Below are 24506 nucleotides of genomic sequence, written 5' to 3'. Positions count from 1 at the left end.
ATACAGAAATCACTCAACTGGAGAAACAAGGAAGTGTACAATTTGGCTTTGGGCCAAGATAGGACAGCAGGAACAGATCACAACTAAGGAAGCGAAAAAACTTGGTGACACTACAGCTCAAGTCTCCGGACACCAGACACTGTGGGCAGGGACCCTGGAGGGACTGGAGCCCTACAGTGCCCAGCACGCCGTCGTGGCTGTCTCCAGGCCACCGTGCAGGGCGGGGACCAGGCTGATCCCGCTGACCGCCTGGAGTCCGGGGAAGCACACGAGGCACGCAGGGCCGAGTGCCGGAGAAGAGTGGCCAACAAGCTATGCCTAGGTTGCTGACCTGAGAACAGGTCAGCAAAGGCCTGTGAGGACACTGCCCAGCTGGGGAAGGAGCCACGCCCAGAGATGAGAGAACGGCACCCCAGCTCGTGCGAGAGCTCGCCAAAGAGCAAAGCTGGGCTGAAAGTGAAGTGGGAGGGGAGGAGCCACGAGGGCACCAACTAACTGGGCCCTGTGAGTGGATCCAAGGTGTTTTTAAAGTGCTAACAGATAGGGGCTGCCCTGGTGGCGCAGTGGCTAAGAATCCGCCTGCCAACGCAGGGGACGTCCCACAGGTTTGAGCCCTGGTCCAGGAAGATCCCACACGCCGTGGTGTAACTAAGCCCGTGCGCCATGACTACCGAGTCTGCGCTCCAGAGCCCACGAGCCATAGCTACTGAAGCCCGCGTGCCTTGAGCCCGTGCTCCGCAACGAGAAGCCCCCGCTTGCCCCAACTAGAGAAAGCCCCTGCGCAGCAACGGAGACCCAACGCAGCAAAAAATAAAAAAAAAAACAAACCAAAAACCATTATATATATATGTATATATATAAAAGTGCTAACAGACAGCAGAAAGCACACGCCTGTTTCTGTGCTATATGATCTCAGTTGCAATGAAGGCATTTGAAGCACGAAAACCATGAAAGATGCGACTGCATAGGTGAACCCTTCATGAATTAGAGTCCTCACAAATCATTGAGAGACAATGTGAGCTTCTGACAGGAGAAAAAAATGACAAAGGACAGACTCTGAGACAAAGGGGTGTAATGAAGATGAGATGACCTATCCAAGAACGATCCTATAAAAATGCTGCGATATCCACCTGATGAAGGATACTAAAACTTCTGTCTGTGATTTCTAAATGCCATAGATTAATTCTCAGGTCATCTGCAGAAAGATATGTTTCATGATCACTATTTACTGAAATGGAATTTATATGATATGTGTGAGCATTTGCAAAAATTCGTCGTGGACTTGCTTCTACCATAAGGTCCATGGGCTTCAATATTGGGACCTAAAAATGGAAGGAAATAGGAATTCAAAACAAAGATCCCAGCAGCATAAAATCAGAACACTTACAGTAGGTAACAAAAAGGAACAAATGTGTACGCACAGTTAAGTAAGAGCATGTACAGACAATACCCCAAATAAGCAATAGCTTCTGGCTGCCCGGTAAGCAGATGGCCCCTGACACTGATGCCTGATGTGGGGCCTGAGTCGAGCCCCGCTTCCTCCTCTGGCCTCGCAACCGCGGCCTCCAGAGTGAGAGCAGGCGCACCTCCTCGTCCCCCCACGCCCCCCGCGCCCTGCAACAGGGCTGGGCGGGTGGGGTGCAGGGACTGGGCGGGGGGAGCGTGCCTCTCCTGACCTGGTGCCCGCGACGCGGCACGTCCAGCCTGCAGACGGCAGCGGAGCTGCTCACTTAGATGGCAGAGGCATGTTGGGTACGTACGTTATACTTCAATAAAAGGTTTTTAAAAAAAGGCACAGAAACCCCGACTGTGATGAGTGCTGTGGCCAGGAAGGCTCCCAGGGAAGGGGACGTCCACACAGAAAGGGAAAGGGAGGAGAGGTCAGCCGGGCGAAGGACGAGAGGGAGGAGCCGGCACAAGAGTGGCCAAAGCCAAAGGCACAGTCGTGGGTGACGGTGTCACACGTGCGAAAAAAAGGAAAAAGGCCCAGCATCACTGACATCTAGTGGGGAGGAAAACAGAAGCTTTAAAATCAAAATAGAAAACTAAAGTGTGCTATTTTTTAAATTAAAAACCCAAGGAGTGTACCTAGAAAGGGTAGGAGAGAATCTCTTAGTTGAGTTTTCTCCAGCCAAAATGCTGTAAAAATGAACTTGGGGAAACATGTATAAAAATACTCCCCTCATTTTAAACCAGCCAAGTGCAGAGCACACGCTTCCCTCCTCTTGTGCAGGAGCTGCTGGTTCCACAAGGGACAGGACAGACCTGTCATGCCCTCTAACAGGTCTCTAATTAATCAAAACACGAAACAACTGTAATATGGATGACAGAAAGAGCCCCTTTCTGGCACCCAAATAATTTAAGAGGAGAACAAAATTTCTGTTCCCCTTTCAAAATTTTGTTTTCCTCTTAAAGTTCAAAGGAGTCCATGAACTCACAAAGGTAAATCCACATACAGAGTGACCTGGCCTGCGATCTTTCCCCCGCTGCAGCCCACCCTGCAACTGTGATGACCTCACACCTGTCACATGCTTCGCCATGGCCCTGGACGAGACCAGCTTGGTTAGGCTAATTGTAGAACAGCAGCCTTGACCAGAGTGAAGACTGGGCCTCAGAAGCCCTTACAGACTTCCCACAGCTGGGACGGATGTGAGCATCACGGTGGAGAAGCAGGCCTGGCTGGGAGGCAGGGGGCTCCCTGGAGAGGGGGAGCGTGCCGGGCCGGGTGCAGGGGAGAGGCGGCCGAGACAGGGGATTCAGGTGCACCCACAGGGCACCCCAGGCCTCATCCTTCCAGCGCACTTAGTTTCCAAGGAGCAGTTTACATGGTGGTAACTGTAAAACTAGTGTTACTGTCACCAACAGTGATTTGCCTACAAACTGTCACTAATTCACGGGTGGGAAAGCAGCAGCATAGCACAGAGAAACCACCATTTGGATCAGAACATCTTGGTTCAAAGTAGGGTTTAGATTTGAGCAAATTACACAGCTTTCTTGGCCTCAACTCCCTGGAAACAGGGCAATACCACTGACCTACAAGTTCCCACCCCGTCCTTCTCCTTGGCAGTGCTTACCTGTTACACCCACTGTGCTCCTGTCGGGAGCACCCCTGCACGCTGGGCTGCGACTCCGTGCTGCGCACCTGCTGCCCCAGCACCTGCGTGCGCGCGGCCAGCAGAGCACGGGGAAAGAGACTGAAACCCACCACACGCACCCTGGCCGGGGCCCTGCGGGGCGTGGGATGGGGAGCTTCCTGCAATTCCGTGCCCTCCTCTGTAGCTCCTCAGCTACCAATACAATGTGTCCACCCACTAGGTCTTCACCTGATAGATCGCACTTCCACAAAGATTTTAAACCTCTCTGAAAAACCAACCAACTGGCCAACAGCTTTCTAATGAACCAGGCGGTCGGTTCGGGGAGCGCCTCTAAGTCACCACTGGTCTCCGCTGTGGCCCAGCCCATCGGCAGCACCCTGGGGTGTTAACCAGGGCGCATCTGGGCAGGATTCAAGCTTGTTTAATCTCCTTCTCATACTCCATTTAATTAAAGGCACCACCCCAGGACACTAGATTTTAAGTTGTACTCAATTTCATAGATGTTAAAATGTGAAAAAAATCGAGGTATTAGAATTGATAAAACACAGTCATTTCATACCGTACCTAGGGGCACCAAAGAGGGAGTGAAGAATTTATTTAAAAAAAAGAAAAAGAAGAAGTAATGCTGCTCATGGATTGATGGGCAAAGAATTCTGGTCAGAATCTGCCTTAGCTAACTCAGAGGAAATCCAGTGAAGGCCATCCTGCTGGTCCACAGGTCATCTCTCAATCTGCAACCCACGCTGCTTCCTCCAGGGAAGTGTGCTGAGTTCCATCTGCTCCAACCCCACCAATGTGCTACTCTGAACCTTCAGAGTGAAAGGCAGTGGATGTATTTAGAAAGACTTGTTATGGAATTAAACCAGAGTCTTTTCTTTAGTAGTAGTATATTTTCTGAAGATGTGTGTCTTTTTTGTTTTCGTGAGAACACAAGGACTCCCATTTTAACAAGTATACATGAAAATGATTACAAATAACTTTCAAGATCAAGAAGACAGATCCCACAGTATTTCTATTTAACAGTATTCTCTAAACAGCTGACTTAAGCATCATTACTGATTAATTTATGACAAGTATCGGCTAGTTGAAAGAAAATGTGACGTATACCCGTAGTGCCGTGATTCTAAGTGGATCTCGAAGTCGTCCATCTTCATCTTTTAAGTTATAGCCTTCTGCTCTTTTATCCCGTTCACTTATTTTCCATAATTTAATAGTTTTATCTGAAAATAAAAACCTCATTCTCCATATTAAAAGAAAAACCATATATCATGCACCACTTTAGTTGAGTATCATACAAGAAAACTCTGTGCTTCTACGCTGGTTTAGAAGCTAGGAGTATCTGAACACTAGTACTTCCAGTTGTATATGAACATTTTGTTTCCTACAATAAGTAAAGATGTAGAAACGTCTACAGAGTTGAGAAATGTAATACTGCCAGTGTGTGTGTGTTTGCGTACTTTGAGTTTTCAACCTGAGTTTTCTTCCTGCCTACCTAATGCTTTACCCTCCCCGAAAGTTTAAAGCGGAGATAACCTCCAGAAGGGCTAAAATCAAAAAGAATCTACGGGGCTTCCCTGGTGGCGCAGTGGTTGACAGTCTGCCTGCTGATGCAGGGGACACGGGTTCGTGCCCCGGTCTGGGAAGATCCCACATGCCGCGGAGCGGCTGAGCCTGCGCGCCCGGAGCCTGTGCTCCACAACAGTGAGAGGCCCGCGTACCGCAAAAAAAAAAAAAAAAAAAAAAAAAAAAAAAGAATCTACGCACAGAAAATTAAAAACCCAGCCTTAACTCAAAGGGACACATAAGGAGAAAAGCTCTTACCATTTGTAGAGAGCAGAAAACGAGCAGCGCCCTGTTGTGGTAGCCACCTAATCTTATTAATTTTTTCTTCAATTTCTAGACTCTTCAAATAGTCAAACTCTGGTTCGTGACTTTGAAAGGTACTGTAAACGTTATATTCCCCCCTGGAATGAGGGCGGCTTTTATTCTGCAAGGAAACATGAAGCCATTTTAATGAACAAAGCACAGTGCAGAGAAACTTCAGTTCTCCCAATGTGAATATCAAATGACCACACACATTTTTAAAAGTTAATAAACATCCTGGGTCAAAAAAATGTCGAACAGATGATGCTCAGAATTACTTTACTTGGAAGAAACAAATAAGGGAGCCGACTCCGCAGCTTCCTCTTGCACTTCCGGGCATCCGCTCTAGGGCAGGGTGTGGAGTCGCGCTTCCCTGCCAGTACGCTGGCTCTGGCCCGCCTCTGCGCTACCGGGGCAGCTCCGAAAGAGGCTGAAGGGCCCACAGAGGCGGCAGTGGTTGCCATCTGGCCCCGTGGAGAGTCAGGTGGGCCGGCCCAAGCCCTCCAGGGCTGAGCCACAGAGACGCACACTTCCCCGTCACCTGGGACAGCCAGCCAGCACACAGCTGCGCCGCCAGGGAAGGGGACTGCCAATCGGCAGAGTCACAAATGAGCAGTTACGGCAAAGGAGCCACGGAGGGCAAATCCTGCAGCACGTGTAAGAGAAGCAAGCTGCGCAAACACACCCACAGTGAGATCCCTCTTCTGCAAAATTTTAACACACACAAAACAATTCTACACACTGCAGTAAAAACAAAAGAACAAGCTATGGCCAACTCGGAGGAGGTAGAGGGATAATAAAATAGGATGTGGAAGTAACATGGAAAGATAGAATGGGGGAGGGGCACAGTGTGTGCTTCATCTACATGCCCAGGGTTTCCTTTTCTAAAGGAATAAAAGCCTGAGTGGTGGGTTCATAAGTATATTTATATTAATCCCTGAAATCTTCTGCATGTCCAAAATGACATTTTCTATGAAATAGTTAAATATTTCATAATTAAAACTCAAGGAGACCAGTATTTTAATTCTTGTTCTATAACCAGTATCTAAAATCTTACATTTTTAACACATTAGTGTGTGTGTCAAATAAATTGAACTGAACAAATAACCTTCACGTCTAGATAGATACCCCTTTACGTTTCTGAAGCAAGATCACGTATTATGAGAAAACTCCCCCCAAACTCCCTCCATCTCTCTACCGAGCTGCCCTGGTAAGTAAGTACTGTGCGCCCCTTGTGATCAAGCGATCCTCAGCAGGACCGTGAAATCCCTACCCCATGTCCCACAGGTGTGCTGGACTAGAGGCTTATGCTATCCACACTACTCTCCTGCTTCGTGGCCCTCACGCTCTCTATGTAAAAGCCTAATACACCAACGGGTACTTCTGACTCTCAAGTGAAAAAACCGAGATTGAAATATTTAAAAGGGAAAATCTGTGGAATCGGTCAGTCCCATGCTTCAGACACGAGTCCCATCACAGCGCTGCCCGTCCTTCCCGGGCCACTCTCTCCGGGAACAGCGCCCTGCCTCTAACGCTGCCACTAACTGCCCTGATCTCTGCCCTCAACTCCTGAAACCCAAGGCCCCTGCTAATCCCCCGGCCTTGTCCTCCACCGGAGACCTCGCATCAGCGCCCGAGGGCCTGTCCAGGGAGAGGGAGGGACTCTGAGGAAGGCTGGCAGGGCACAGCGACTGGACTCTCAGCAGGAGAGTGGGGCGGGAGCTGCCGAGACTGCTGGTCCAGCTGCGGGGAGCATGGGGACGACGAGGAGGCGGGCCTCGCTTTGTCTGGGAACATGCTGATTCCCAGTTACAGTTCTGATGTTACTGGACGGACCATGCAGAGGGACGGCATTCTGCAGAGGGGTGGGCGCCACGGAGCCACGTCCACAGACTCTGCTCGCCCCAGACTGACATGCTAGGGTCCCTTGGACAGAGGGCTCCACCACTAACATGGAAAAAAAGTTCGAAAATCACGTTGCCACCTAGTTTCCGAGGGCTCCCTCTCGACTGAACGTCCTGCACCTTCCCCAGCCAAGCAGGGTGCTGCTCTACCCTCCAGGAACCCTCTACGCTTTGCTGATTCTAAAACACATATTTTGACGCCTCTGACAGCTTACTGCAGTTTCTACTCGAGAGCGGCCGCGGTTTAACAGGCAGCAGCCTCACCCCAGTGGCGCTGCAGTATCATCAACTGTCCCTCCGACGATGGCCGAGGACAGTCTTACCCACACTGGAAACACTCAAGTCCACCATGAGGATTACACAGCAACCACTAAAATACCTGACAGGCAGATGGGATACAAAACCTCTTTTTACATTAACCGAAATACGAAGAGAAAGATGCGGAAAAAAGTTGCCCAGGACTTACGAAGTTACCGTTGGTCGGGCTTATCAGATTTAAACAATTTTAGGGACCCGCCACTGTACAAAACTGTAGCAACACTGACTTAATACATCTTCACCGAACACAACATAACTTCTCAAAACTACAATACTTAACACATTTTATAGCAAGATGCTTGAGTGTTATAATCTTTCATATTTGAAGCTAGCATATTTCTAGGTTTAAACAATGACCCCCCCAAACAAGAAAAAACTTCATTTTCTATAAGGACATCATTCAAATGGCAGACTTTACGGAGCTAAAAGTGAACTCTTAAAGTTAAGATAGCTATGGCTAAGTAATCTGTTAAATAATCCTTCTGCTAAAAGTATTATTCAAACACCGCCACCGACTTTTATTTGTTGAAAAGTTCTTTGTAAGTAGCACTGTGATGGTTCACCTCCAAGATTATAATTATAATCTAATTATAAACTTATCAAATTGTGAAGATTTAGAAAGATTCATGATGATATATATGATATTCACAAAAGAATTCTCACCATCCCGAACCAGAAAAAATACAATTAAAAATTTTTTAATCAACATTGGAGCTGTAACAGGTATATTTTAACCAGGAGATGTTGTGGGCCCAGGGCTTGCCCCCTACAGACGCCACCAAGTGCCCCTCTGCAGTGCAGGGCTGGCACTCCCCGCCACAAGGAAGGCAGCAAGGGCCCACCCGCCTTGACACCAGAGTTGTTTTACCACAAGAAGTTAGAGGGCAGAATTTGGAGATGAAAAGCAACTGCACGCCTACCAGCTAGGAAGCAGGCAGGAGGGGCGCTCTGTCGGGAAAAGGCAAGGCGGGCACCTCACGGAACCCCCGGGTCTGGCTGTGCCGAGGCTCCCGCCTGGGGCACCCGCACAGCAGAGCCTCATCCCGCCTTACTGGGCACCTGGCGAGGCCTGCTCGCCAGAAACGAGAGACGACAGGGGCTGGCAAGGCCTGGCGATAGCTCCCATTCTCCTCTTACGTGTAACTGACAAAGTAGCGCTCCTCTCCCCTTTTCCCCCAGACGGGAAGGACCTAATAGCCAGTGTTCGTGAGTGAGGCTCATCTGTGGCTCCTCCAAGGCCCGCGTTCGGAGGCCCCAGCCCTCGAGGGTGCAGCCAGTGCTGCAGGGCACTCAGAGTGCCTGCACCAGCCAGCGGACCCCGGGGCTGGAGGCCAGCACCTCCATGGCCGGTGAAGGGGTTTCATTTGCTCCGGGATGAGAGCAGACAGATCAGAACCCCAGCAGCCTACACCCTTCACTTGGTCCGGCCGCCACCTGTGACAACTTGGGGCGGGGAAAGGACTCTCCGCCCGCCCTACAGATGAGGGCACTGGGGGCTTAACTGGGACTTGGGGGCTGTACGTCCGTGAGTGGAAACACGGGTCTTCTCGTTCGCCCCGAGATAATTTCTGAAAGAAGATGCTAAATGGTGAATGTGATATAGTGGAATCAAATGAAATTAGACACTGGGAAAATAACTGTGCTCCCTTCCTTACAAGTGATGTGAGAAGTGCTGGATGATCCCACTTGGTTCGTGGATTGTACATTACTGACCTCTTGTTCCCGCTGGAAAATAACCACTCTGCCGCCCTTGTCTCCTGTTGCAAGAAGGTCTCCAGAGTGACTAAACTCCACAGTTGAGATGACATCAGCTGTCAAACAACAGAAGCAATTTACCAGTTTATGATTCTGAAAGGGGTTGTAATAAATATTAAAAAAATCAATAAAAAGGATCAAAAGAAAGGTACACACATATAAAATTTCCTCCAAGGATAAAGCAACATTTTCGTGGGAAACTTATAATTACCAAGCAGCCACTTCTTGGTTCTGGCACCCAGAGCCCATGTGGATTTATGGGTCACTGATCCAATGCCTGGTCCCTGGCACACCAGCATTTATCTCGACTGGGTTGTCTTGATATAAGATATAGGGTAGAAATTTAGGAAATTAATTTTGAGAAAAAACAAAAACAGATGCAAGTTGGCTCTAGAAGACTGCTGCCTAACCTTATAATGCATGCCTGAGTGACCTTTAAAAATAAACCCGCTTCTTGCATTACATTAACACGGTGACTGGTTGGCTTCTGTACGAAATAACATTACAGACAGTACCTAGCTTACTGTCTGGGTAAAGTCACTGCCATTGATAACGAGGACATCGTCACCTAGTGAGACACTGCTGGTCAGACACCGAGATTTCTACACCATCAACACCAAGATCTGGACACCAGCTCACAAGGGGTAAAGGCCACAAGGTACAAAAACGAAGTCAAGCCTAGAAAAGTCGCAGGTGTCCTAAGGTTAATACTTCAGGTAGAGGAAACGGATCTGGATTTATGACACAGACTACTGAATCAGAAAGAATATCCCAGGCTGGGCTTTAGGGGAAAACCACTTTCTCCATAGTTCAGATTTGCTGAGCACTAAGAATCAGACAAAGGTACGGGCCTGTTCTCCCAAGGGGCTGCTGTGAGCTTGTTTTCTGACTACAACTGGACGCTTCACCTTAGCTGCCGCAGAAAATCTCCTCTCTGGCTGCTCCGAGGAAGGGATGGACCACTACCGCCCCGTCCCCGCTGCCGGGGCCCCAGCTCAAAGGGCATATCCTTCCTACCAGCAACTGAAAATGACCTCTCTGGGGTGCCAGGGCCCCAGCATCATCGAGGTCGTTAAGTGTTTACACACAAATAGCACTAAACAGCTGTTATAAACGACCTACCTACTAATGAGAAATGGACCGCAAAGTTGAAACTACTTGAAGAATGCTTCCGAAAAGTGGTCATAATATACTGCAATTCTTAAAGGTCTGCACATACATTTATTTGTTAATATACGATATCCTTCCTGCAAAATAAGTTCTTACTGCATTGGTATGGTTTATTGACATTTAAGAGCACACCGAATTCTACCGCCTGGGATTCTTTTTTTTTTCCCCCCTTAAATCTTCAGTAAGCCTTGGGGAAAGGATTAGGCTTCTTGTTAGAAGTGTCACTTTTTAAATTAAATTACCTGAAATAACCTAATTTGCTTAAATGAAACTAAAATATTCTGTATTGGACACAATATAATTAATGGTATTCTAGCTCTGTCAGTGATTTTCCTTCACTCATTCATTCATTCATTTATGGCTGCGTTAGGTCTTCGTTGCTGCACGCGGGCTTTCTCCAGCTGTGGCGAGCAGGGGCTACTCCGTTGCGCGGGCTTCTCATTGCGGTGGTTTCTCTTCTCGCAGAGCACGGACTCCAGGCACGTAGGCTTCAGTAGTTGTGGCTCGTGGGCTCTGGAGCGCAGGCTCAGTAGTTGTGGCGCACGGGCTTAGCTGCTCCGCGGCATGTGGGATCTTCCTGGACCAGGGCTCAAACCCATGTCCCCTGCATTGGCAGGAGGATTCTTAACTACGGCGTCACCAGGAAGTCCCTGTCAGTGATTTTCAAACTTCATTAAAATGGAGTGAATCTTTTAAGAAAAACTGCATGACTGCCAGTGGTGAGAAATCATTTTCATTAGGCTACGTAAATAAGTACGAACCTAAAATTAGAAATACCCTCTGCAGAATTTAGAAGAGCTCTAAAATCAAAATAAACAGACAAACTAAATACTACAATTGCACAACCAATAAAATTTAAATCACCAGCATGAATTTGATGGGCATTACTGATGCCACAGCGTAAACGTGGTCCTGACTGAGGGCACCCAGTTGGGCATTTCAAAAGCACCACGGGCTGTGCAGTGACTCACTTCCGCCACTCACTCTGCCCCAGCGGCCCCCGCGGCTCCGCGCCTGGCAAGAGTGCAGTGCCTTCGCGATGGCACAAAGAGCGGCGATGTCGCCCTTTGCTGCCGGGTGGCTGCCTGAAGGATGCGAAAACCACGGAGAAGGCCCAGCAGCCCCTGAGGAGCATCTGAGACCTGCAGTCAAGCGTGGGGGCAGGGCACAGGGGCCCCCCACCCCAAGGCATCAGGAGGAGACGGGAAAGGCGTCCTCTGCCAGGCCGCCAGTGTGAGCGGGCTTCCCTAGGCGCTGTGGACGATGCTGGGGGCGTCTACGTGTGCATCCACGGCCTGGGGCAGGCTCCCTGCCAGATGCTGGGCACCGAGATGGCAGGAAGTCTATCTGCTCTGCTGAACTGCTGGGTCCCCAAGCCGGGCCCCGTCCGGTCAGGCAGGAGCACACAGCTACTCCCACTTCTGGTTTCCCAAACGCTGGCTGCCAGGAGTGGATCGTTTCCACAAGGGTTCCTCTCCAAAACACCAAAGCCCGAGAGAAAAGGCCTCGAGATTCAATCACCTGAGATCCTTAAAGAAATGACCAACCACAGGAAAGTCCTCCAGCTGAAAAGCCCACCTGCTCACAGACCTGCCTCTCTGCTCCACAGTGGCTCCACTTAAACAAGAACCAAGAGCTCAGGGTCGAAAGACCTGTGAGAGGAAACGTCACAACAAAGAAGGCACACGGAGGGAAGAGGGACAGTGCACCAACAAAAGATCAAAGAAACGACAACTACCCCCGCAGGGAGCTAATCCCTAAAGAGAGCGATGAGGTCAGAATGTGGGCCTAGCGCTTGCTGAGGTGCCAGGTGCTCCTCGAGGAACGCACTCGCCTGGACTCCCCCAGGGAGCCTCACCACCGCCTGCGGGGCAGGCGCTGGGCACGTTATCTGCATCCCACAGTGCAGGGCGCCAGCACATCCAGCGGGGCCCTTAGAAGACAGCAGCGCCCCGAGAAAGGAAGAACAAGGGAGTGCTCCTGGAGACGCAAGGGGTAATAATAGTAATGTAAAAACACAAGACCTCTTCCAAAGGGAAAAACAAAAAGACAAAGAAGTGGACAACAGGAAAGAAAAGATAATGGGAGGATAGGTTTAGGTGGCCCATCACCCAGTTACCAAGTTCCAGAAAGATGACAGAAAAAAGGAAGGGAAAAATCATCAAAGGAGTAAGACGAGCGTTCCCTTAAACAGCAGCAAGTACATTCCCAGGCTGACAGGGCACAAGGCGGGCCCAGCACAATGAATGAACAGACTCGGCCCAAGGCCCATCTCTCTGAAATGTAAAACACCAAGGATAAAAGGGAGATTCCAAAATTCTCCAGAGGAAACAAACAGGTCACACACAAGAGGCATCAGATGGCATCCCACAGGAGGCAGGAGAATGGTGAATAGAAGACCATCTACCCTCAAATTCTGAGAAGAAAAAATTTTCAACCTACAATTCTAAACCTAGCCAAATTTTCAAACAAGTTTGAGGGAGGAGTAGAGGTGTTTTCAATCAAGCAAAGAGCAAAAACAACGAAATCCCTTTATCAGGAAACCACTGGAAGATGCAATGTGGCAAAATGAGAATAAACCACGAGGAAGGAAGACGGGGATCGGACATCTCAACAATGGTGAAGAGGGTCCCAAGACTGGAGCCACGTGGCCAGCAGGCCTGGAGAGGACAGTCCAGCCTGAAGGAGACTGCAGCCAGGAGAGGGCATCTGGGGAAAGGAAAGAAGGGCTCGGGATTATCTGCTGGGTTTGGGTAAAGTCACTGCTAGGTATCTGACAGATTTGCTGAGTGACTGTTTTTTAAAAAAGCACTAAAGACAGAGGACTAAGCATATGAAAAAATTAAGCAATCATTAGCTCTAGACAAAATGAAAAGTTGTATGAAAACGAAAATGTACACTTTAGTTCCGTGATGAGCAATATTTACAAAGTCAGCACAATACTGATGTAACCAAGAACGCAAGAGAATTCTCTTAAAGCCTCTCTTTAGGGGAGGAGGGGAGTATGTGTGGGTGGAAGGTGATGTTAGCAAAAAAGCTAATAAATCATCAGTTACCATTAACAGGAAGTCAGTACTTACTGTTCAAACTCACAGATCAAAAGCTAGCGGTGTCTGACATTTCGCAGAGGCTGCTAAGGATGCTGGCAGGGGGCAGTTGGTAAGGAAAGAGGCACTGGATGTCAGATACCATTTTTACTGCGACACAGGGAGGCAGGGACAAGAAGTGGGGAGGGGGCGGACTCGAAGGGGAAATGTGGTCACGGGGGTTTTTAAAGGACAGAGGATATAAAGTCATGTCCGTGTGCCATGGGCATGACGTGGCAGCGGGGGCAGAAGCGAGAAAAGGGTTACAGGACGAGCAGGCAGGGACAGAGATGCAGGGCGCGAGCGGGGGTGGGGGGTGGGGGTGGGGCTGCCAGAAGGAGCAGGGACACCTGCATCTGGGGAGGAGGTCACGGTGCACACGGCACACACGTGGCAGGCTGTGAACCTGAGCTTGGGACAATGAGAGCGCGTCCGACTATCTCTTTTTTCTATGAGGTATGAGAGGAGATGCACCTGCTCAGAGTCAGAGGGAGAGGTACAGGCAACCTGGGAGAACATATGAAGGAGGTCTTCTCAGAAAGTCAGGAGTGACCGCACTAGGGAAACGCAGGTCTGTCTCACAGCATCAGTGCCCATGTGAGATTTGAGGGCGGTTTTCTAAAGCCAGCAAACGTCCTGAATGACTACTATAAGCCGGTGCTGCACAGGCACTGGGGACACAACGAACAAGGCCAAGTCCCTGCCCTCCTGGGATGGACACTTCTGTGAATGAATAATAACCAGCACAGCTCCCGCAGCCACGTGTTTCCACCCTGCCCGGTGACTCGGGTGTAGGCTGAGAGTAGGCAGATGCTCGGTTCAACTAGGTTTGGGGTTTTGCCAGGAGTATGAACCCAGGGGCTGAGAGAGGCAAGAGGTTAAGAGCGAGCCAGAAGTAACACAGCATTAGACCCTGGAACCCGGCTGAGGGGAGGGAGCAGAGCAGGGAGAAGGGTGAGGGACAGGGACGGACAGTACTGAGGAAGGTGCAGTGGTGGCAGGAGCCCAGCTGAGCTGGAAGCATGGGAGGGAGGCAGAAACCCCAGGGAGAAGCACCTTAAACTAAGATTTCAGAGGTGGTACAGCTGGTGACGACCAGGACGCACAGGGTTATGGACTAGCTCAGACGGGGCAGCACCGAGGAGATCTAGAACCATGCTACTGGATCCCGGAGCGCAGAACCACAGACAGATCACTTACACATACAAAGCCACAGAAATGAAGGAAGACAGGCAGCCATGGTGGCAGATTCTGGGGCGGAGTATACAGGTGTTTGTATATTATTCTTGTACTTTTCCAAGTTTTTAAGCTTTTCAAAACAAAAACATATAGATGTGAGTATTTCATTTCCTCTACTTTCATCAGTCTCACTGCCACTGTCTTATGTCCAAAGTGACCATAATCTCTGGCTGAATTACTGTGACAGCCTCCTAAGCGCCCCCCCCACCCCCACCTTGCCCCTTCGAGTCCAATCTCCATAAGGCAGATGGAGGGATGTGTTTAAAGGGATAAGTCACATTACCACCCTGCTTAAAACCCTATCAATACTCAACTTTCACAATCAAAATGAACCCACAACAACAATCAGACGGGAGATGCAGTTTCCAGCAGTTTGTTTCATTTTCTCCCTCCCCTTCTCCTCTAGTTCAAGATGTGCAGGGCTACTTAAACACCACCTCCCAGCCTGTGATCACAGTGTGTTCCCGATAAGGAACAGCGCTCTGCTGACCTACACAGCCATCAGCAGGATTAATGTCTGCATGTCCCTCATGAGACCACTGCCTCCCTTCCTCACCACTAGGAACTGCATTAGGGTCAGTCCCAGGAAGTGGTCACTATTAAAATCAGTCATCTACTCCCCACTAAGGTATCATCAAAACTAATCCTAGGCCAATAAAATAGGAAATGGCGTTCAACCTCTTCAGCCGCCAGGGAAAGAAGGCAAGTAAAAACCACTCTGAGACACCACTACACGCCCAGGGAAATGGCTGAAATTAAAGACTGTTCCAAGTGTTTGCAAGGATAGGGAACAACAGGAACTCTCACACCCCACTTGTGGGAGTGAAAACTGGCGATGTCCACAAGAGCTAAACGTCCACACATCCCAGGACCCCACAATCTCACTCTAGATGCACAGCCACCAGAAACACATACGTGTACCATTAAAGCACTTACAAGAATGTTCACAGCAGCATGTTTGCAAGAGAAACGACTCAAATGTCCATCAACAGTAGAAAGGATGCATAAATTGTGGAATGTTCACATGGTGGAGGACCACACAGCAGTGGAACGAACAAACAACCGCTGCACACAACAATACGGATTAGTTTCATGAAGAAAATACTAAGGAGTACTTACACCACGATCCTATTTATATTAAGTTCAGAAACGGGGATGGAATCCATAATGTCAGCAGCTGGGGTGGAACAGGGCTGCGGGTGGGGTTAGGTGCTTTCTTGATCTGGGTCATTTCCAAGGATGTTTGCATTTGTGAACTCCGCTGTGCTGCACACTTGGCCATCTCCCCCGTGTCCTGTTTACTTCTATCCATCTTCTCTGCATTTGGCCCTGTGCTTCCCCAGCCTGACTCGAGAGTCCACCCTCCCCAAACCTCTCTCTGACTACAGCCTCACCCTCTCCTTGGAACGCTCCCTCCATCTTCTTGCTCTGAGCCATGTCGATCCCTGAGCTCCCCCAAAGCCCTCTCCGGTGGCGGCTGTTTGCTCCCCAACGCCCGCTCACAGATTTTCGTCTGATGCTCCCAGACCACTGATCCCTCCTACTTCACAACACCCCCTTCACACCTCTTCCTCCCACACTTCCAGCACCTCAGCCACCCACACCTCACTTTCTGTTAATAATTCTGTGTTATTTCTCTGAAAAACAGAAATGCCCAGAAGAGACCGTCCACACACACCCACGAACAAATACAGCACCTGCGGGGACTGACCCCCCCTTCCCTGTGGCAGCGGGAGGAGCCGCTGCTTCTAGCTGGGACCAACCAAAGCAGGAGGCCCTATGCTACTTGGCCTCCTCGAGGACTACGCTCCTCTGTCAATCATCCCTCTTCTCCCCTCTAACAGACTGCTCCCATTTTCAAACAGGGGCGCTGCAATCTCTCATCTTAAGGAAAAAAGTGGCCCCACCCCTCTTCTGGCCTCTGCCGCACCTTGGTCCTCCTAGAGCAGAGCCGGCTGGCTCACTGCACTCACTGCCTTCCACTCTCTCCTGAGCCCCCTCTAAGGACTGTCTGCTCCCACCAATTGGCAAGTGCACCTATTTCAACCCATCCAGCTCCTCTGCCACCATCACCAAACCAGTCAACTTTCCCCGTGCATGAACGTGTAAGACGTGAACTGAGGGTGTGGCCATTTATCTCATGCTCCCTTGCACCTGTCAGAGTGGCATGCAGCCACATATTATATGACTTCATTTAAATGAAATGTGCAGAACAGGCAAATCCATAGAAACAGAAAGTAGGTTAGTGGTTGCCAGGAGGTGGGGGAGAAAAGATTGAGAAGGGACTGCTCGTGAGTTGCTTTTGGGCGTGATGAAAATGTTCTAAAATTAGCTCGTGGCGATGGCTGCACAACGCTGCGAACATACTAAAAGCACTGAACCGCGCACTTTGAAAGGACGAGTCTCACGCTACGTGAATTATATCTCAGTAAAGCTGTTTTTTGAAAGTACGCCATAAAATGATTGGATCAAGTCATTAAAAGGGTCTTCACGACTTGTAACCTTTCTCGGTTATATTCTAAAAGTAGACTACATTATTTCAAGGTTTTCTAAACAAAACCCTGCTATGAATTTTTCAACAAAACACTATTTTTAATCCCCCTTCCATTTAAACCTAAAGATCCCTTGCTTTTGGTTTTGTTCTTTTTTTTGGTTACTTCTTGCAAAGCATGTGCATAAGGAGACAAAGGCAGCAGAAGGATATGGTGAATCTTTTATTGTTGTTTATCAGGAAAATTCGTGTTTACATCATTCCCTAACTAGATGTCTTACCTAATGAAGTTCAGCAGACTTCAAAACTTAGGAAACCACATTTAACCTGTTATTAAAATTAAAGCCCACTGGAAAATTAATCACTCTTTTCAAGGAAAATCCAATTCATACAGAATATTCCATTCTATTCCCCCACCACATGTTAAAAATTAGAAAGTTTTAACCCAAAAGGCTATCTGACTGTCCATTTTAGCCTTTCTCCCACACTTGAATTACAGCCAGGAGATTTTATGCTTAATTTCATACTAGTAATTCTTTCGGCGAATTAGAACTGTGTGGTCCACGGCAGAAGCCTGACCCAAAGCACGCCAAAGCCCTCTCTAACTATGAAGGACAGGGCACTGTCTCTGTAACACAATCATCAACGTACTTGCTAGGCTCTTTTGAAAATTAAAAAGCAGCATCTTGCCCTAAAATGATTCCAGCCCACCTCTGCACACTGCATCTGGAGCAATTTTTATTTTTAAGCACAAATGTGATGGCTATTTTCCCACTAAGACACATCACGTGAATCCCCACTGCCCTTAGGAGAAAGATCAGAATCCTCATCCTCTTCTCCCCGTTCCTTTCTATGGTCTGATCACCCAGGCCTCTTTCAGTTTCCTGAACTGGTCATAATTCTTCCTGTTTCAAGCTCTCTTCCACGTTCTACTTTGCCTGGACCACGTCTCCCATCCCTCAACCCAGTCCATGCCCACCCATCCTTCACTTTAGAGCTCAAAGGGCCACTGCCCAGGGAACCCCTCTGACTCCTTCTGGAGCCCTCATCATAATGGCAATTAACTAGTTAACTGCTTCCATCCTAGGACCCTGTCTGTTGAAGAGTAGTGCTTTGCTCAGGGTACCTTCCACACCATGGATGGATGCACAAGAAGCAAGAATGAGGAGGTCAAAGTTCATTTATTGCCTCGGGTAATAATTCCTGAAAAGGTATTTGGAAATTGGATTATTTATATGCATGGAGTGAAATTACTGGTCAAAAATAGCTTGTTATAAGTTTTTTCTATAGTAAAAAATCACAAAGTTGGGGTGGATAATTGCTAGGCTCTTTTGAAAATTAAAAAGAGCCATTCTCAGCAGTTTCTTCTTTCAGCCCCTCTCCCCTGCTGCATATCTAGACGGGTAACAACACACAGCCCCTCACTGGATTTCAGACTCAGTCAAACTAGCAAGAAGACAGTGACTAGTATTTTTGTCATCTACAGTAAAAAGGTCATTACCTTGAGGAACTGGTACCAAAAGAAGAATAACCTGTGTCTAAATTTGAACCTAGTCCATCACATTAGAAAAACAAGGCTGCTAATGTTTCTCCTTAAATGCCAACTTTTGTAAGCACCTGTTAGTAACACACACAGCCTTGAGATTCTTCCTTATAACTAAGTACAAAGTTAAGTATATTTAAACACACATGAAAGAACTCACAGATATCTAAGTTAGAGAAACCCTAAAACAGGCAAGATTATCAAGTAAGTGAGAACTTTACCAGGTGAATGATAAAACAAGTCAGAGTTTACCAAACTTTAAGCAATTATCCACCCCAACTTTGTGATTTTTTACTATAGAAAAAACTTATAACAAGCTATTTTTGACCAGTAATTTCACTCCATGCATATAAATAATCCAATTTCCAAATACCTTTTCAGGAATACATTTATTGTTTAAGGGTAAAAATTTTAAAAGTACATTCAATGACCAAAAGCAAAATAAAAAATGAGGTTAGAAACGTATTATTTCTATTTCAAAAAATCCATATCTAATTCTGCCATAAAATGGAATGAAATTCTGATACATTCAAGAGAATGAGAAGACAAGCTACAGACTGGGAGAAAACATTTGCAAAAGACACATCTGATAAAGAACTGGTATCCAAATATACAAAAGAACTCTTAAAACTCAACAATAAGAAAACAACCCAATTACAAAATGGGCAAAAGACCTTAACAGACACCTCACCAAATAAGATATACACATGGCAAACAAGCATATGAAAAGATGCTCCACAGCATATGTCATCAGGAAAATGTAAAGCAACACACAATACCGCTACACACCTATTAGAATGGTCAAAATCCAAAACCACTGACAACACCAAGCGCTAGAGAGGGTGCGGAGCGGCAGGAACTCCCTTACATCGCTGGTGGGAACGCAGAGCAGAGCACTGCAGCCACTTCAGGAGACAGCTTGACGGCTTCTAACAAAAATAAACGTCCTCTTACCATACGGTCCACCCAGCAACTTTGTTCCTTGGTATTTACCCAAAGGAGTGGAAAACGTACATCCACACACAAACCTGCACACAAATGTTTGTAGCAGCTTTATTCGTAACTGCCAAAACCTGAACAACCAAGATGTCCTTCTGTAGGTGAACGGGTTAATAAACTGTGGTCCATCCAGACAACTGAATATTATTCAGCGTACAAAGAAACGAGCCACCAAGCCATGAAAGACAGGGAGGAACTTTAAATGCTTATTACAAAGTGAAAGAAGCCAATCTGAAAAGGCTGCCTACGGTATGACTCAAACTCTATGACATTCTGGGAAAGGCAGAACTATGGAGACAGTAAAAAAAACAATCAGTGGTTGCTGGCGTGGGGTGGGGGGCCGGCGGAGGAAGGGAGGGGTGAACAGGCTGAGCAAAGAGAAGTTTGAGGGCAGGGACTCTATGGAGACGTGTCACCACACATTTGTGCAAACCCACAGAATGCACAACGTCAAGAGTGAACCCCGAGGTCAGCTGTGGACTATGGGTGATGATGATGTGCCAACCTTGGCTCTTTGACTGCAACACGTGTAACATGCTGTTACGGCAGGGGGTGCTGACCATGGGGGAGGTTGAAGGGGGAGGGTGGTATATGGGCAATTGTTGTACCTTCCTCTTAATTTCGCTGTGAACCTAAAATAGCTCCAGAACAATAAAATCTTTAAAAAATTCTGATACATGCTACAACTTGGGTAGATCTTCAAAACATTATTTGTAGTGAAATAAACAAGATACAGATGGACAAATATTGTATAATTCCAGTTTTATATGCAGTTCCTGGAATAGGAAAATACACAGAGACAGAAACCAGAATAGAGATTACCAGGGGCTGCAGGGAGGAGAGAAGAGGGAGTTGTTATGTAACAGGTATGGAGTTTTCGTTGAAGATGATGAAGAAGTTTTGGGTAGAGGTAGTGGTCACACAATATTGTGAATGTAATTAATGCCACTGAGTTGTACACATAGGAATAATTAAAATGATCAATATTAAGCTATGTATAGTTTATCGCAATTAAAAAAATTCACAAACCTTAAAAAAAAAAGCCGAACCCACGTTACCCTGAGTGTTATTTTTTTCTCTGTAGGTCAAATGAAACAAGGAGATGCAACCTCAGGAGCCAAGTCTGAAAGGTGAGAGCACCTGTTCTCCCTAAACCCAGCCTGCCCTCTGCCGGCCACCACCAGGCCTGCACAGCCAGCAACCCCAAAGGTAAATTTTTCTTTTTGGCCGTGCCACACACAGCTTGTGGGATTTTAGTTTCCCAACCAGGGATTGAACCTGGGCCCTTCCCTGGGCCCTCAGCAGTGAGAGTGCAGAGTCCTAACCACTAGACCACTAGGGAATTCCCCCAAAGGTAAACTTCCAATGGATTTCTAAAGCAACAATTCATACAATTATATTATTTTACTTAGGAACACATTTTACCCTGAACAGTACTTTAAAAGGCACACAGAAAGTCCTAAGTGGATAATTCCAATCAATTTCTCCTTTTCCTGCTGAATTCTACTGTGCTTTAATGGACATTAAGTAAACTGAGAATGGTTAAAATAAAGACTTTTTGCATTCTCTCATTTTCAGATTGATATCACTACTACATACCTGAACATAACCAGGGCTTGATGGCAGAAAAAAATTAATGATCACTGTGGCTAATACTACTTCAAGAACTATCTCTGATATTTCAGATGACTTCAACAACTGACAGATACATGCTTTTTGTTATCATAACCAAAGTCAAAATCTAAGAAATGTTGACCTCTAACATTCAATTAGATCCTTAAGGTCTAACAAAAGCAAGACAACTGGAGAAAAAGCAGCAGCAGTACATCTATTTCGATAAAAATTCAGAAGCAGGGAATTTATAGGCCAACTTTATGGTAGAAGTTGCCACTGGTGAAGGAAGGAGAGAAAAGTACAGGAAATGGAACTGGGGAGTTAAAAAAAGAGAGAGAGAACTTCAACTGTAACTTTTACATCTTAAATCTGAAACAAATATGACCAAATGTTGAGAACATGGGTGTTTACAATTAGCATATAATATTATATATATTTTAATAAATAAATATACCTTACATTTATATGTAACTGTATAATAATTATATAATATTGATATTATGTTAATAATATGTATATTACTACTTATTTTAAAGGAAAACTATAAAGTTTATCAAAATGTGAGGTGGCAGGGACTTCCCTGGTGGCACAGTGGTTAAGACTCTGCGCTCCCAATGCAGGGGGCCAGGGTTGGATCCCTGGTCAGGGAACTATATCCCACATGCATGCTGCAACTAAAAGTTCACATGCCACAACTAAGGAGCCTGTCTGCTGCAACTAAGGAGCTGGCAAGCTGCAACTAAGGAGCCCATGAGCCGCAACTAAGACCCAGAGGACAAAAAAAAGAAAAAAGAAAAAAAAAGCTACAGAGAAGAAAACAGATACTGTTAAGAAAAAAAAAAAAAAGTGAGGTGGCAAATGGTTGTCTCAAGATTTAAAATATTTCTCCTAGGGACTTCCCTAGCAGTCCAGTGGTTAAGACTCTGTACTTCCACCACAGGGGGCATGGGTTCTATCCCCAGTAGGGGAACTAAGATCCCACATGCTGCACAGCACGGCCAAAACGTAAATAATAAAATAAAAAAAAATATTTCTCCTATATGTAAGGTATATCCAAAAAAAAAAAAAAGAAATTATGACATTTCTTTAAAACATGTAGATACACAGGACACTGCAAATGGCCGAAACCAAGCCACAAGCAGCCCCCATGAGATGGATAGTTAGGTCCATTTACAAACGCACTGATGTACCAGGCACTGAAGGCCCCCCTTTCAACAATCATCATCAGCTGGGCTGTCATTTTGCTTTGCTTTACATCTAGTTACAAATACTAGAGCTTCAGTAATATATATTCTTATGGATATCTATTTTGTCGTCACAGATACCTGGAGCAGAACAATTAAAACTCAGAAAAATGGGGTTGATACAAACTACATAAAACAGATAAGCAAAAGGATTTACTGTACAGCACAGGGAACTATAGTCAGTGTCTTGTATCTTATAGTATAGTAATAATCTATAATAGAAAATAATCTGGAAAAAATATACATATAACTGACTCACTTTGCTGTACACCTGAAAGTAACACAATATTGTAAATCAACTATACTCCAAAAAACCCCTAAGAAACAAAAAACCTTACAAAAAATGTTTAGGGTGTTTTCAAGTGGCAGCCTAAACAGCAGGTGTTCATAAGTAGCAGGAAGGGAACCCTTCCTCCACTGTTATAAAGCTAGTCTTTCCCTTTTCTTAACTGGTCTTTTTCTTTTTATCATCACAAAAACAATGCTGCCTTGGTGTGGAACATTAAATAATACAGAAGCATGTAGAATAAAAGCCAAAGTCCCTCTGATGCAAATCTGACCCCTCACTACCCCCGGGTCCCCACTGATGTTACCATCCTGCATCTTCCAGACATTTACAACCCCACTCAGATTTACACGCGATCACTGTTCTGTGAATTGCTTTTTTTCACCTAATACGTCACAAACTTCTCTCCGGCAGGCACAGACCCCTTTAAACCACAATATGGGTGCACCACAATGCATTTAATCACTTCACTACTTCTGGGCATTTTTTCCCTGATATTTTATTGCTGCAATGCACAACTCTGTAAATACACCTTCATGAAATGCGGGCACAGGACTTCCCTAGTGGCGCAGTGGTTAAGAATCCGCCTGCCAATGCAGGGGACATGGGTTCAAGCCCTGGCCCGGGAACATCCCACGTGCCACGGAGCAACTAAGCCCGTGTGCCATGACTATTGAGCCTGCGCTCTAGAGCCCACGAGCCACAACTACCGAGGCTGCGTGCCACAACTACTGAAGCTGGCGCGCCTACAGTCCGTGCTCCGCAACGAAGAGCAGCCCCTGCTTGCCACAACCAGAGAAAACCTGTGCGCAGCAACGAAGACCCAATGCAGCCAAAAAAATAAATTAAAAAAAAAAAAAAAAAAGCTAGCATATTCCTGTAAGTGGAATGAATCATAGGCTCCCAACCCTTGCTTAAGGTTTTATAGATACATGTGAAATTGCCCTCCAGAAAAATGAGTGTAGAGATACTTCTTCCAGAAATGTAAAGCAAAAATAAAACCTCACCACTGCTTTAATTAAAATATCTTTGTGGGCTTCCCTGGTGGTGCAGTGGTTAAGAATCCACCTGCCAGTGCAGGGGACACAGGTTCGAGCCCCGGCCCGGGAAGATCCCACATGCCGCGAGCAACTAAGTGTGCGCCACAACTACTGAGCCCACGAGCCACAACTACTGAAGCCCACATGCCTGGAGCTCGTGCTCCGCAACAGGAGAAGCCACCGCAATGAGAAGCCCACGCACTGCAATGAAGAGCAGCGCCTGTGCAGCAACAAAGACCCAACGCAGCCAAAAATAAATAAAATAAATTAAAAAAGAAGTCTTTGCCCATTAATGCCCTTTCTTTGCTGATTTACATGAACTCTCTTACCCCTTTTAAAAAATGAATGACACGTTTACAGATATGGTTAAAAATGAGGACTCATCGTTTGTTCCTTTTTTACACCCAAATTTTCCACATCATTATCAGGGAACTTAATACCTTTGGGGCAGGTATCATGACTCACTAAGAATTCACAATTTATTAAAATACTTCCTATGTGCCAGCACTGTGCTACGTCTAGCACAAGATATAGAATTCATACACCCGCATTTTAGTTGTGACTTTCTTATCTCTGGAGATCTAGATAAAATGGGCTAAAGTCTGCTCCCCAGTCTGTGTAAGTCTAACAGCCTTACCAAGCTCTCTGTGAACTTTCCAAGCTCTTCTGTGCTCACGGTCACTCTCTGAACTCCGGCTCTCAATATTTAGTCCAGCCTATGAATCACTCCTGTTGTCCCGCACTGCTCCTCTTCTACACCACTACTGACCCAACAAAGACCTCAGCTTTTTCTTAGTTCCCAACAGCGGCAACAGCAACAAAAAAACCCGCCTACAGAAGACACACATACAGGGGACAT

General features: G+C 46.7%; 1 protein-coding gene across 13 annotated transcripts in view; it reads right to left on the bottom strand.

The window, feature by feature from the left end:
• Positions 1-24506, bottom strand: part of PPP2R2D (protein phosphatase 2 regulatory subunit Bdelta) — a 48111-nt gene that overhangs the window by 12506 nt on the left and 11099 nt on the right. For 8 of the 13 annotated variants that reach the window (XR_004346154.1, XR_004346150.1, XR_004346152.1 and 5 more), the window contains exons 3-6: positions 8894-8991; positions 4917-5082; positions 4203-4315; positions 1145-1322 (exon numbers count right to left, since the gene is read on the bottom strand). Coding sequence is in view for 9 of the 13 variants with exons in the window: in XM_032607951.1 (XP_032463842.1) it covers positions 1145-1322; positions 4203-4315; positions 4917-5082; positions 8894-8991 (555 nt within the window). In the remaining 4 variants the exon portion in view is untranslated. Of the gene's footprint in view, positions 1-1144; positions 1323-4202; positions 4316-4916; positions 5083-8893; positions 8992-9091; positions 9253-24506 lie in introns of those variants that run through there. The other 5 variants (XM_032607950.1, XM_032607949.1, XM_032607948.1 and 2 more) reach the window with 2 other exon arrangements.

This window comes from Phocoena sinus, chromosome 16 (genome assembly GCF_008692025.1).
Source record: "Phocoena sinus isolate mPhoSin1 chromosome 16, mPhoSin1.pri, whole genome shotgun sequence".
Taxonomy (NCBI): Eukaryota; Metazoa; Chordata; class Mammalia; order Artiodactyla; family Phocoenidae; genus Phocoena; species Phocoena sinus.
This window is presented reverse-complemented; position numbering and strand designations above follow the sequence as displayed.